This window comes from Equus caballus, chromosome 23, assembly GCF_041296265.1.
Source record: "Equus caballus isolate H_3958 breed thoroughbred chromosome 23, TB-T2T, whole genome shotgun sequence".
Classification (NCBI taxonomy): Eukaryota; Metazoa; Chordata; class Mammalia; order Perissodactyla; family Equidae; genus Equus; species Equus caballus.
This window is the reverse complement of record NC_091706.1, coordinates 28,615,130-28,628,909: the sequence shown is the minus strand read 5'-3', so window position 1 is coordinate 28,628,909 and position 13,780 is coordinate 28,615,130. Positions and strand designations below refer to the sequence as shown.

The window sequence follows — 13,780 nt, the reverse complement described above, 5'->3', positions numbered from 1 at the left end:
TTATAATTTCTCTGCTGTTTAGATGACATTAAACCTGTGATTATTTTTTTTTTTAAAGATTGGCACCTGCGCTGACATCTGTTGCCAATCTTTTTATTTTCTTCTTCTTTCCAAAGCCCCCCGCCCCGCCCCCATACATAGTTGCATATTCTAGTTGTGAGTGCCTCTGGTTATGCTATATGGGATGCCGCCTCAACATGGCCTGATGAGCGGTCCATGTCCACGCCCAGGATCCAAACCAGCAAAACCCTGGGTTGCCAATGCAGATTGCACAAACTTAACCACTCAGCCACAGGGCTGGCCCTGAAACCTGTGATTTTTACTATATAATTGAAAGGACTGAATTTGCATCAAAGCCCCTTACTGGACTAGTTTGTAGTGGCTAGCATCACAAGGGTACCATCCCTAGATCTGGGCGAGAGGGTCCCTTGCTCAGGCTCTCATGCTTTAGAGAGCCTTGTTGAGCCGTCTTTCAGCTGACTTTGTCCTCATCAGCTGAGGAGTTGGTGGGGCCTTGGGGACATGCACACTGTGAACCTGTGTCCCCTTCTAGATCATATTCCTGGTACTTAGGAGCCCAGAATTAGTTGACCAGATGGCCAGGAATCAGCTTCCATGACTTGTGTGAGTCTCTCTTCATCTATCCACTGGAGGGCGAAATGCACTACTGATATACCCACCCCTAGGCCTTGAAGGATTGCCATCGGTGTCTGTAGCCCATGCATGAGCTGTAGACAGAAATACAGACACACAGTCATTCTAGGGCTTTTGCATTAGCTACTCCTGTTGCCTGAAAGGTTTCCTCTGAGATATTCATGTGGCTGGTTCCTTATTATTCAGGATTCTATTAAAATATCACATCTTTCAAAGAGGACTTTCTTGACCACCTTACCTAAAATAGCCCCCTCCTCCATAATCACTCTTGACCACCTGACATTATTTACTTTTTGCACCATTTAACATTATGAAAGTCTATTATATAATTTTTTATTTATTTACATGCTTATGGTCCTACTCCCAGTAGAATGGAAATTGCCTGAAAGCAGGAAATTGGTTATTTTTGTTCACTGCCATTCTGTAGCATCCAGAACAGTGCCTGCCACATAGTAGGTACTCTAGATAATATTTTTGAAGTAAATAGACAAATGAAAGAAAGGGCCTTGAGGGTGGAGAATAAATTTTACTACTTTAATTGGATGCAACCATTTATTTTTTCCTTTCACACATCATCTTATCAGAAGTGGGGAGAGAAAAACCAGGCAACAAATTAGGAAATTAAATTTTTAGAAGCATGCAAGTAATGGTAGAATAGTTTATGGGAAGAAATATGACTTTAATTCTCTGAAAGTAAGTAAAACAGAACAATAATGCTATGAGTTTTCCATTCAACAAAATAGAACAAGATTAAATTGATGACATATTTCTAAAATTTTGGTTCCTTGGAGAAAGCTAACTAATTATAAAATTTTATGGCAGTTAAGGTTTTTCACTTTGGCCTATATTGTCTTCTGTTACACTATTCTGAATGTTCATGCAGTATTTATTTCACAACATCTTTCTCAATGACCTTGCAAAGATTGTAGGATTCCTTGTATTCTGACTAGATGATTCTCGAATATAAGCCTCCCATGTCTGTAGTCATTAAATAGGATTCACAGTGCCTATCTCAAGCAAATCAAGTAAAAATTCTCCACTGAATAAACAGTAATGCTTATTTCGTTCACACGTGGCTACCAAAAATAAGCAGAATTTAACAATTACGGGTTATTTTCTTTAAAAAGAGTGACTCAAATCAAATAACAATGTCAGTGTTTAGTAACTCACTAATTACCATAGTTACTAGACAGAGCAAGATTTAAAGACTAGAAGGAATACCCTCATCTAAACACACACTTTTACTAGATTCTTTCACTCTCACAGATTCACTCTGATTTCTTGATCACTTGTAGAAAATTTTGGGCTATGTTGGCTTCCGATTTTAGGGCTTAGGAGCAGCTTGTCAGTACTGAATTGTCTTCATCGATCCTTCTTTTCTGTAGCAGAAAAGTACATGGCCATTGTGCACTTAACTAATACTTTTTTGTTCTTTTAATCAAGACAGCTCTGACTATTTTGTTTTCGAAGTCAGAGAAGAAAACAGAGGAGAGAAATCTCTCCATGCTCTTTTCCCCCCATTTGTCAAAGCTAATCAAAAAGGGATACCAAAAAAAAAAAAATAGAATCCGACATATTTTATTTCCTGGCAACTGCTTCATCAAATCAGGAAAGGAGGAATATAATTTACTACTCTCCTTTCTAAATGTTAATCTTGCATCTTCCCACAGTGACTGAAGCTCATTTATCAACTAGAGTTGCAATCTCCCCTCTCTGTTGCATTTAACATAAACCTTTTATTCCCAGTCAAATCAGTGAATAGACAATTTGGATAAAATTTCAAAGCTAGAAGAAGGAGACTAGAGAGCATATTTAGTCTTTCTTCTCTCATTTTACAGATAAAAGAGGTCCACGAAGATTTTGCAAGGTTACCCAGGTGGCTGGTGGCAAATCTAAGATTATAAGCCAAGTTCCCCAAATTCCAACCTCTTCTCTTTGTTATTTACCCATCTTTTGTCAATATTTACCACGTTAGAACATAAGATAAAACCATCTAAGATACTTTTTATGTACAATTTCCCTCATTATTGCTTAAAAATAATGTTATAGTTTAGGCATTTGGCCACATTTGAAATCATTGGATTATGTGATAGTAATCAACCAATGGATCATAGTAAATTACAAGAAGTTTAGGGGCTGGCCCCGTGGCCGAGTGGTTAAGTTCGCGTGCTCCAAGCTGCAGGCGGCCCAGTGTTTCGGTGGTTCGAATCCTGGGCGCGGACATGGCACTGCTCATCAAACCATGCTGAGGCAGCGTCCCACATGCCACAACTAGAAGGACCCACAACGAAGAATATACAACTATGTACTGGGGGGCTTTGGGGAGAAAAAGGAAAAAATAAAATCTTAAAAAAAAAAAAAACGTTTAAAATTGTTTGTATGGGTAACATAATCACATAACTAAAAGTAACAAGGTATTAAAGGGCATGCGGTAAAAGATTTCCCTCCTAGCCCCATGTCTCAGTCACCTGGTTCTTCCCCCAGAAAGCAGCCAGTGTTATCAGGGTTTTTTGTGTGTTATCATTTCAGAGGGATACAAAAATTGCAGTGTCCTTTGTAGACTGTTTGTACCTGCCTTTTCTTTTTTTTTCATTTTAAACTATATATTGGAGACTGTTCTCTGTCAGTACCTAGAGTCTATCTCATTTGCTTTTATGGTTGCATTGTACTCTACTATATTGATATGTCATTGTTTAATTAATTCCTACCAATATATATTCAGGTTGTTTAAAACTTGTAGTAATTACTAGCAGTGCTTCAGTGAATAACTTTGCATATTTACATGTGTAAATAAATATGTAGGCTAAATCCCTAAAAGTAGAGTTACTTCTTTTAGAATTTCTGTAGATATCGTCCCATTACTTTCCACAGAGTTGTACAGATGGGCATTCCCATCACCACTATATGAGAATGACTGTTCTATCATGCCCTCACTAATAGTGTATTATCAATATTTAGATTGTTTATCTCTCAAAGGCGAGAAGTAGTGTCTCAGTATAGTTTTAATCTGTTTTTGTCTTTATATGCATGAGGTTAGGCATATTTTTATATGTTTAAGAAACTTGATTTACCTTTTCAGAGATTATGGTACTCCTATCCTTTGCCTGTTTTCCTATTGAATTTTTCTGTTATTGATTCTAGGAACTCTTTATATATTAGGAAAATAGACTTTTGTCCATGATAGGAGCTGAAAACTTTTCTCAGTCTATCTTTTACCTTGCTTTTGAAGTGTTTTTTGCCATGCCAAATTTATTTTTTATGTAGTTGAATTTATCAATTTTTCTAAATCACTTTTTTGATTTGTATTGTACTTAGACAAGCATCTTTCACACTAAGATTATTTTTTTAAATCTCCCATATTTCCTATGGTACTGGTGTGATTTTTACTTTTACATTTAAATATGATTCATTTGAAATTGATCCTAATGTAAGATATGAGAATGGTTTCAATTTTACTTGCTTTCGCCAGTTGGTTGTCATTCCAACATCATTTATGATGTAATCTGTTTTTCTCTACCAATTTAGCATAGCATCTTCTCGTATACTATATTCTTATATATTTTGGGTTAATTTCTTGACTTCCCATTTCTGTTTCATTGGTATATCTATAGACACTTGCTACCAGTATCTGTTTTAGTCATTAGCTTTAGATATTTTAATATCTAAAGGACTGATTCCTTTTTACCGTGGGATACATTTTTAAAATGACACCATAATTTTTTTAAGTTTCAGCTTTATTGCTGCATAGTTGACATATAAACTTGTAAGATATTTAAAGTGTACATTGTGATGATTTGAGATATATATACATTATGAAAGATTTCCTTTAACATATCCATCACCTCACATGTTTGTCCTTTGCCAGGAGGCAGTAAGAACATTTAAGTTCTACTCTCTTAGCAAATTTCGGTTATATAATACAGCGTTATCAACCATAGTCTCCAGGTTTTACATTAGGTCCTCAGACCTTATTCATCTTATAGCTGAAAGTTTGTACCTTTTTACCAACATCTCCCTATTTCCCTCACAGCCTAGCCCCTGGCAACCACTTTTCTAATGTTTCTAAGAGTTTGACATTTTTTTAGAGTCCACGTATAAATGCTACCATGCAGTATTTGTCTTTCTTGTGATGCCACAATTTGTTTCCCATTTATATTTATGTAATAACTTATATAATGTATACTCATATGATAATACCTTTTTTCTCCTTTTGCTGACAAATTGCCTTCCCTGTGTATATAGTATCAGAAAATTGGTAAATTCCAAAATAATGAGCTATGGGGGGTAGGCTTCCCATAATTATCAGGTAATGTGCTTTGCTTGACTGGTGAAATCTGATGAAAGAGAATATCTTTAGACAAAGCTTCTGAAGAGGCAAATGTCCAGTGTTGACGTGGACCATTTAGGGCGGGGATTTCTGTGAGTAGAGGGAAAGGAGTGTCCTTAAAACCATGTTGCATGCGTATGTTGAAATTAATGGAAGATAGACTGATGATTTGACAGGTCCTGTGCCTTTTATACTCTGGATTAACTGAAGTTCCGTAATATCTGGGAAATAGAACTTTATAGGTTAAGCCAGTGAAGGAAAGCACACAGTTTTCCTTTTCTCCTGGGTTGACCATCGTTTTCTGAAAATGAATTTCTAAGTGTTTTTTCTTTGCATTGAGCTTCTTGGCAAGAAGTGAAGTCTGTATAATGCATTACCTCTTTTTCTTAATGGGCTCAAGGACAGACATATGGATAATGGTTTAAAAATATAAATATGGTCTTTCCAGTCATAGAAATCTTCCGATCCAAGAGGTGCTTTCCCGCTTTCCAAAACATCTAGGGCTATATACTCATATTCATAAAGCACCAAAGCAAAATACATGGTATCTGACACTAAAAAAAACCCTGCGGTACTTTTCTTGAGTATTGCAGCCCTGTGATCAGACAGAGTGACTTGTAGTCCAATCCGGATGCCAAGTTGCTGTGTCACCTTCTAGCCACCAAGCCCTGTAACTAAGCATTTTTGTTTGGTAAAATTACAGAAGAACACTGTTTGGTAAGATATTTTGTTTTATTTTAGTACCTACGGATCATCTAGGAAAATGGCTGTCACTTGGTTTTCTCACATACTTATCCCATTTGTCTATTGTGCGTGTGTGTGCGCGTGCATAAGGAGAAGTGCACTTACACTGTCATTGTAGAAATGGTCATCCACCCCCACCTCAGTATAGACTCGTCCTGAGCTCTAGCACTCTCTTTATTGAGTCCCTACTGGGGGACATTTGACACTTTCTGGTTTGTGCACACATATATGTTGGCAGTTCGGAATTTATGGAAGCTCTGTTAGGAAAGGCCACTGTCAAGATAGGATTAGATTGAAAAGAATTCTGTCTAGACAGATCTGCAGCTTTCATTTTCCAAGCGTGCAGATATGAACTCGTTCAATCTTATTGGAATAAGACTTACAGATAGTAATAGAAGGACTGGAAAATCATGTGCAGAGTCGAAATTCCATAAATGGTCTAATTAATATAGAGAGAGGGCCTGCGTCGGATGCCATTCATGGAGATAATGACATTTTTATGAAGTGGAGAATTGTAGAATACTTGCTAAATATTTCGTGGTAAAATATAAGTCCTTCAAAGGCAAAGATTATTCTTAACTCATCTTTATATTCCCAGCACATTGTCTGGTATAGAATAGGCACTTAATGCTTATTGAATGAATAAATAAATGAATGAAATTCATTCCTTGGAAAGATTGTTTGAAATGAAGAGATTAAAATGTTTCCTGGAAATAGAAATAGTCCATGCATGCCCATGCTTGCTGTTCCACTTTGATTGAGAAAGAAATTGATTTTGTTCTGTATTTTTAGAAACATCGTTGCTTAAAAATTACTTTCTTCATTAAAAAAAAATTTGCACACATTTTCAATGCCACTTTAGTTTTGATGTGATTTCGAAAAATCAGTCTCTTGAACTAAGGAAAAACAAGATCCCTGTTAGCCTCCCTGACAACTATTGTCTGACAGTTTAGAGAAATAATGTCATACTTTTATCCAGTATGCCTGCGTGCGTGTGTGTGTCTGTGTGGTGTAGGATGATTCGGTGATAGAGAGTCACTTGGTCTAGATTAAAACAGGAGCAGAAAAACTTTCCATTTTCCAGAATATCGTTTTTCATGCATTGACTTTTTTTCGGTACTGATAATTTTCCTTAAATTATTTATCAGAGAAGGCTCACCTATGATGCTTAGCTGTGATCCTAATCATAAATAGATTTTATGTTTCTTTAGGAGGCTGTGTGATTTTGTTTGCCTTCTTAGTGATGTAACTAGGAATTCACTCTTTAAATTCATCTTGCATACCAATGTTCTTGTTGAATATATTTCCCAACATGAGAATCATAGACATTTATGAGTTTGGCTTTTGGCCTTAGCATCTTATTTATAGCTCTGTATTTTGAGCTTGTTAATCAGTACCTTAGTATCCCTCCTTTTCTAGTAATGTTTAATCAAGTAGGCAAGAGAGGTTTTGAAACCTTTCCTGAATGGGTGGCTGTGGAATCATAGTAGTGCACTACAAAGTCTCCCTCTCTCCCAAGTTTTGATTCCTTTGTGGAGAGTAGGGATAAATGATGGAACAGAACATTTTAGAGTATCGTGACTAAATTAGCTATGGCCAGGGGCATCAACCAAAGGAGAATTTAGGAACAAATTGTAGAGTGCTGCCAAGGCTGATAAAGTATGCATTTGAGATGTGCCGTTCAAAATGGAACATGCTTATTTTTCTGTTACCACAATGATTACCTGCTTTAAAAAAGACCCCCATACATATCCCTACCATTTAGGTTACAGTTCTGTATTCAACTCAAAGTTCCCAATTGCTTTGTTTAAGCAAAAGTTGCAGCAAAATATTAAGACTTTCTCAAATGGGATGGGTTTGAATTTTAGAGCTGCAAGGAGCCTATGGCTCAGGAAATTGAGCGACTTCTCCAAATTTGTGCCAGAAACAGGTCGAGGGCTTTGGTTTTCTGATTCCCCAAATAGTACTTTTTCCACTACACTATGTTGTAGAAAGCCATTTAAAAAATTTTTGTCATCCTAGAGCATTTGATCCCAGGACAAATTTAAAATTTGATGTGTAATCCTAGAACATTAAAAAATGTTGGCACATGGTATAAGGCAGGGGTCATAAACTGTGGCCTGTGGGCCCAATCCAATCTGCCACTTGTTTTTTACGCAAAGTTGTTGGAACGCAGCCACACTTATTCATTTATGTGTTGTTTATGGCACTACAACAGCAGAATGAGTAGTTGCAACAGAGACCCTATGACCTGCAAAGCCTAAAATATTTATTATCTAGACCTTTATACAGAAAGTTTACTAGCCCTTAGTAGTATAAGGTAAGGATGAAAAAATTAGCTTAAAAAAATTAACTATCAATTTGCAATAAATATGCTTTCTGAAAAAGCTAAAAGACTAGCATGTTATTGAGAGAGGGAAAGGATCTGTCATAAAAGATTAAAAAGCCTACGGCATTAAAAATAAAATCCAGCCAGGTTCTGAGCCTCTGGACTCGGAGATTCCAGTTGCCAGAATGCAGCCTGTGACTTGAACAGAATTGACTCAAGATGGGAAATGCTCAGACTGTCACTTATGTTGCGCTAACCCTGATGGAACTTGAACACTCACCAAATGTCCAATGTCCTTCTTCTTGGCAGGTGGAGTGGATCCAACAGCAAGTGGTAAAAAAACGGACCAAGAGGGATTATGACTTCAGTCGGGCCCAGTCTACTTACTTCAACGATCCCAAGTGGCCAAGCATGTGGTATATGGTAAGGAAGCCTGGCCTGGAGCCCTGTCGTCCAGTTTTTTGTTGTGCAGAGAACATCTGTTGGGACAGGGATGACACAGAAACAGTGACCAGGGACTTAGCCCTGTTACGAGACCCACCATTTGAGATGGATTGATGGCCTATAATGCTTTCCGGATCTTTTTTGAATTTAGCTCTTTGGTAGTTCGGAGAAAGTGAAGGGAGTTCCAATTCACAGAATTTCTATTTGAGAGCTTACTCTGTGCCTTGGCTTTTGAAGTTTGGACCAGAGGATAGAAAAATATACTAAGGTACAGACACCCTTAGACCCATGAATTAGCCTGTTCACCTCTGATACACATTTACTCCACCCTGAAACCAGTCTGGTTAATGGATACTGGCTCTTGGAAATCATTGAAATGACTCTGCTGGTAAGTAACAGATTCCTGACTTAAGTCATCAGATAGATGCCTTCTCACTTTAATAGTTTTTAAAACTAGGCTAGGAAAAAACTAGTTGGAAAGTGTTTGACTTGTAGGAAGTTCAGTGGTTCAAGCAAAAGCTTTCAGTGAGGGAAATGTGCTTAACATCTTGGGAAGGCTGATCCGCCAGTTCACTTGGCCTTGCCTCCTTTGAGAATATACTTGTCTGGTCTTAGGGTTTTATGTCCAGGATCCCTGAGAAATTGATTAGAATATGTTACTTATTCTTAATTATGAAATCCATATGTCCCCAATTTGCTGTATAATTTACAAAAAGACCTTTACTTTCTTCTTTTTTGAAAATCTCTGTTGCTAATTATTGCAGTGTATTTTTCCCTAGTCTACTTTATCTTCTGCAGCCCCCGTCACTGCTTCCCTACAAATCTGTAGCATTTCACGTGCCCGTCTCGTGCTTTTCCGCCTCCTTGCCTTTCATTCCTTCTGCCCGGAGTGCTCTTCTGGCCTTTCCCCGCCTCCTTGGGTCAGGATTCTCCCATCCTTCAGAGCGCACACTGAGGCTGACTGCTGCGGGTCTCCCCTGTCCTCATCTGTCAGCGTTTTTCCTTCCTCTGCTCTCCTGGGCTCTCTATTCCTGCCGCTCATGGCACTTTGTTTCATAGTTATTAATCTGTTTTTTCAATGTCCTTCGTTACTTGGTGGGGGGAGCGGGTGTCACGTATATGCTTCCCCAAGAACCTAACCTAGCATCCTGCAACACTAAGAATGTGCGTTTATTTGGAGATGGGTGAATGTGGCTGGCATTTCTCCCAATTTCCCTTTTCTTAGTTTTACCCAGAAGTAGAAAGTTGTGGAAATATTTTGGACCCCAAACAGATTTTTACACAGAAAACTCTTTCATGTGTAAGGGGAAAAAAGAGGGGAGCCTTAAAGCTAAGTTCAAAGGGAGGTGCAACTCTAAACAGCATTTGAGTAGAAAGCACCTGAGGGGACAGTAAGACACTTGACAGCTTATTAGCTCCAAGACCAAGAAAGAGGGAACCACAAGGGAAGGCATTAGAGTGAGTGTTGGCAGGAGCTAAGGAGCTTTGTCTGCGCTGACAAAGTGATAAGAATGTAATGGGATTAAGAGATAGGGTGGAAGCAGAAATATCTCTACACCCCTGTTTATAAGGCTGAGGGGCGGGAGACCCTCTTTGCCTTACATTTCTTCCTGCAAGAAAGAGCCAAATTGCTGTCTGCACGTGTCCGACTGGACGATGGAAGGATCCGGCAGCCTTCTCTGATTGTCTCATCACTCCAGCAGGGCAGGTTGGGCTCTAGGAGGAACCAGGGCCAAGATGATTCCAAAGGTTTCAGTGCTTGGAGAGCGAGATCTCTTCACTCTCAAGAACCACTGCTATTTCTTTGGAAAGTCTCTTTCACTATGAGCAAAGGTTGAGGGAAGAGCTTTGTTTGGCCATTCAAAATGTTGGATTTTTTTCAACATGTATTTGGTAATAATTCAGATAGGTAACATTTATGGAGCACTTACTTTGTGCCAGGCAATGTGCTAAATACTTCATAAGTGTTTTTGTAATGTAGTGCAAACAAAAGTGTCTGTATGAATATTGGCTCTGTTATAAGGTGAGGAATCTGATGCTCATAAAATTTAGGTAACCTGCCTAAAATCACTCAGCCTGAAAGTGGTAGAGCAGAGCAGCCAAACCAGGCAGGGGGATGTGAACCCACAGGATTAACCTGGCATCCTGTCCCCACCCTTCTGTTCTTTACAAGCACCATCATGAGGAAGACACGATTCCAGCCCTCCAGAAACTTCAGGAGAAATGGCCAAAATCCAAGGCACAATGGTGGGTCCCATCAAGGATGAACAGAGTAACTTGGGACAACCAAAGTGCTTCAAAGCTTCCTCTTAAATACTTTTCCCTTAACAAAAGGGATGGGAAATAAGTTGCACACCTTACATTTATCTGTCAGGAGTCGTATGACCAAATGACAGCCAGAACTTCAAATCTGCAAACCTGGACTCAGATCCCCATCGCTTTACTTACTATGCCCATGATTAAATCACTTCAACTCTCCTCAACTATAAAATAAGAGTATCTAGCTCTTATGGATGAGTTAGCTAGTGCTGCATAACATACCATAGCAGTTAGTTTTTACATACTTATCTCCTGGGTTCTGTGAGTCAGGTATTCAGACAGGGCCCAGTAGTGATGACTTCTCTGTTTTGTGATGTGTGGAGCTTTGGCTAGACTCAAAGGTTTGGCTTGAGCTGGAGGATCCATTTCTAAGGTGTCCTAGTCACATGGCTAGTTTCTCCCCATGTGGGCTTTGCCACAGGGCTGCTTGAGTGTCCACTTAAGATGGCACTGGCTTCCCCTGGATCAAGTGATCCAAGAGGTCATGTTAGAAGTGTGATGTCCTTTATCATCTAAACTCAGAAGTCAGAGACAGTTTTACTTCTGGAATTTTCTATTGGTCACATGTGCCACCTCTGATTCAGTGTGTGAGGGGGACTACACAAGAGTACGTACACTAGGAGGTGAGGGCTGTTGGGAAGCTCATTACCACAATTAGGTGAAATACTACATGAGAAGCGTTTAACACAGTGCCTGACACGAAAAAACCCTCAATAAATCTGAATTGTTATTATTCTCTGACTTTTTAATTACCATACATGCTGTTTCCTTTTTATCTGTTTAAATTGCTGCTAGTGGAGGAAGAATGGGATCACGTGGCCAGTGGGCATTCTTCAGAGCACTCCGGTGACACATCAGTGACACAGCTGAGTCAGGTGCTCATTTTCTCCTCCCTCCTTTTCCTGAGCCCTGGGCCCTGCTGCAGTGTTTTTGAGGGCTGGCTGGTGAGCCTCCACCGGTCCTGCCTTCAGCTCGTTAGCCTGGGCTCGGTCCTGTCATTCTATATTTATCACAGAAGAATGGAGATTAAAGAATGGCGTGAAGTGTGCCCGAGTGTCTCTTTTAATTAATTTAAAAGCTTTGCCCCTGTTGCTCCTCCCCTTGGAAACCGGTGTGTGAAACCATTATGTCTAGCCTTGAGGCTCAGGCAATATATTCAGGGGAATGTGCATTTACGAGAGTTTGTTATGGAGATGATGGCTATTTAATTACTCCTCTGTCCTGAAACACTGTGCTCAGGCTTCCAGGAGTTTGGAGGGCCCAAGTCTAGAAATAAAGCTCACTTGGTGTTGCATCGACAAACTTCTCCTGCATTTAGTCTTTGTCTGGCATGGTGGCAAGCCCTGAGGATTTAGGGAAACATGATCTGTGCTTCCTAAGAAGAGCAGTAATGCAGGAGAAGAATATATAAGTATTAATGAAAGCTCCCTGGGCAATGACTCGTCCCTAAAAGTTTCTCTGGGGTCATGGGCTCCCGTCCAGCCGCTGCTCCTTGGACTTTGGGCTGTAATTCTTGCTTGCAGGTTTGATTCTTTTTGTTTTGGTGACGGGGTGGGGCTCGGGCAGTGCGAGTTCATCAGCGCTCCATGGGTGATTCTAATGCTCATCCAGGACTGAGAGGCACTGCAGCTGGGAATCCTGTGTGAGTCAGTGCACAAGTCTGCTACGTGGTAAACGCTCAATCAATGGTCATCGAATAAATAGACAAGTGAACTGGAATGAAAGCAAATCTGTGATAATCTCCATAGTAGAGAAAATGATTGCTCACATTTATTGAGTACTTCGTATGTGTCAAGCATTTTGCCAAACTTTTACATGTTTTGTCTTACTGCTGGTGTTCCAGTGAGTTAGGAACCATTATCATCTTCATTTTGCAAAGGAGGAAATTAAGGCATAGACAAGTCACTTGTCCGAAGTCATACCATTTACCAGGGGCAGACTGTATTCAAACCCAGTCCTTCTGAGTCCAGAAGCTAGACTTCCAATGTCTACATCCGTGGTTCTCAAACTAGCACACATCAGAATCATCTGGAGGGATTGCTGCCCACCCCTCTCATGCCCCCCATCAGAGATCTGGGAATTTGCATTTCCAGCAAATTCCTGGTTGATGCTGATGCTAGCATCCAGGGACCCCTTTGAGATCTCACTGCCCTACCCTACTTTAAACTTGAGGTTTATGTGAACACAGCTGGCTTCCATCTTCCCATTATTAACTAGGGGGAAAGGGACTTTCAAACTTATGGGATATTTTAAAGCACACTTGGTCAATTTAACTTGTTTTTCTTGATCTCATACCTTTTTCTGACAAAATTTTCTATTTGGGAACCTGGCAGCTTTAATAAGAGAAGATGCTTTCACTGATTGAAAATAGCCTTGGTTATATATTCTTTCAAGGTGCTTCCACAGACAAAGGATATCTGATGAGAACAGTTCTGAAGATTTGACCAAGTCTTTGGGAAGTTGGTGTAATAGAAATGGTTTTCATGCACCATTTTGACTCTGCTAAAGAAAATTCAGTTTGACTGTAGAGACAACAAGGCTAAGTAAGATGCCTCCTCAAGGATCTGGGGATGCCGAGCAAAGTCACAGAGTTCAATATTTTTTTTTATATCAATTATTTTTTTTATTGAGTTCATAATAGTTTACATCAATGCGAGATTTCAGTTGTACATTGTTTCTTGACTGTCACCACATAGTGCTCAGTCAGTTCAATATTTTAAAAATTATTATAAAATATTTAAGACACACAAAAAGTGTAAAGAATATACCACAAATGCCTGTCCACCCACCACCAAGCTAAGGAATAGAACATTATCTACATAGTTGAAGCCCCGAGTGAGTCTATCCTAATGATGTCCCTTCGTCCTCTACAGAGTTGGTAAGAGGCTGAATTTAAAACAGCGGGGGCATTCCCCCTTGTGGGCAGGATGCTTCTCTTTGTAGGAGGGCTTCAATTCAATTTA

General features: G+C 39.4%; 1 protein-coding gene across 5 annotated transcripts in view; it reads left to right on the top strand.

Annotated features, from left to right (window-relative positions):
- PCSK5 (proprotein convertase subtilisin/kexin type 5) overlaps nt 1-13,780 on the top strand; it is a 436,446-nt gene that overhangs the window by 74,405 nt on the left and 348,261 nt on the right. For all 5 annotated transcript variants that reach the window (XR_011431390.1, XM_005604948.4, XM_014735411.3 and 2 more), the window contains exon 3: nt 8,364-8,477. Coding sequence is in view for 4 of the 5 variants with exons in the window: in XM_005604948.4 (XP_005605005.1) it covers nt 8,364-8,477 (114 nt within the window). In the remaining variant the exon portion in view is untranslated. The remainder of the gene's footprint in view (nt 1-8,363; nt 8,478-13,780) is intronic.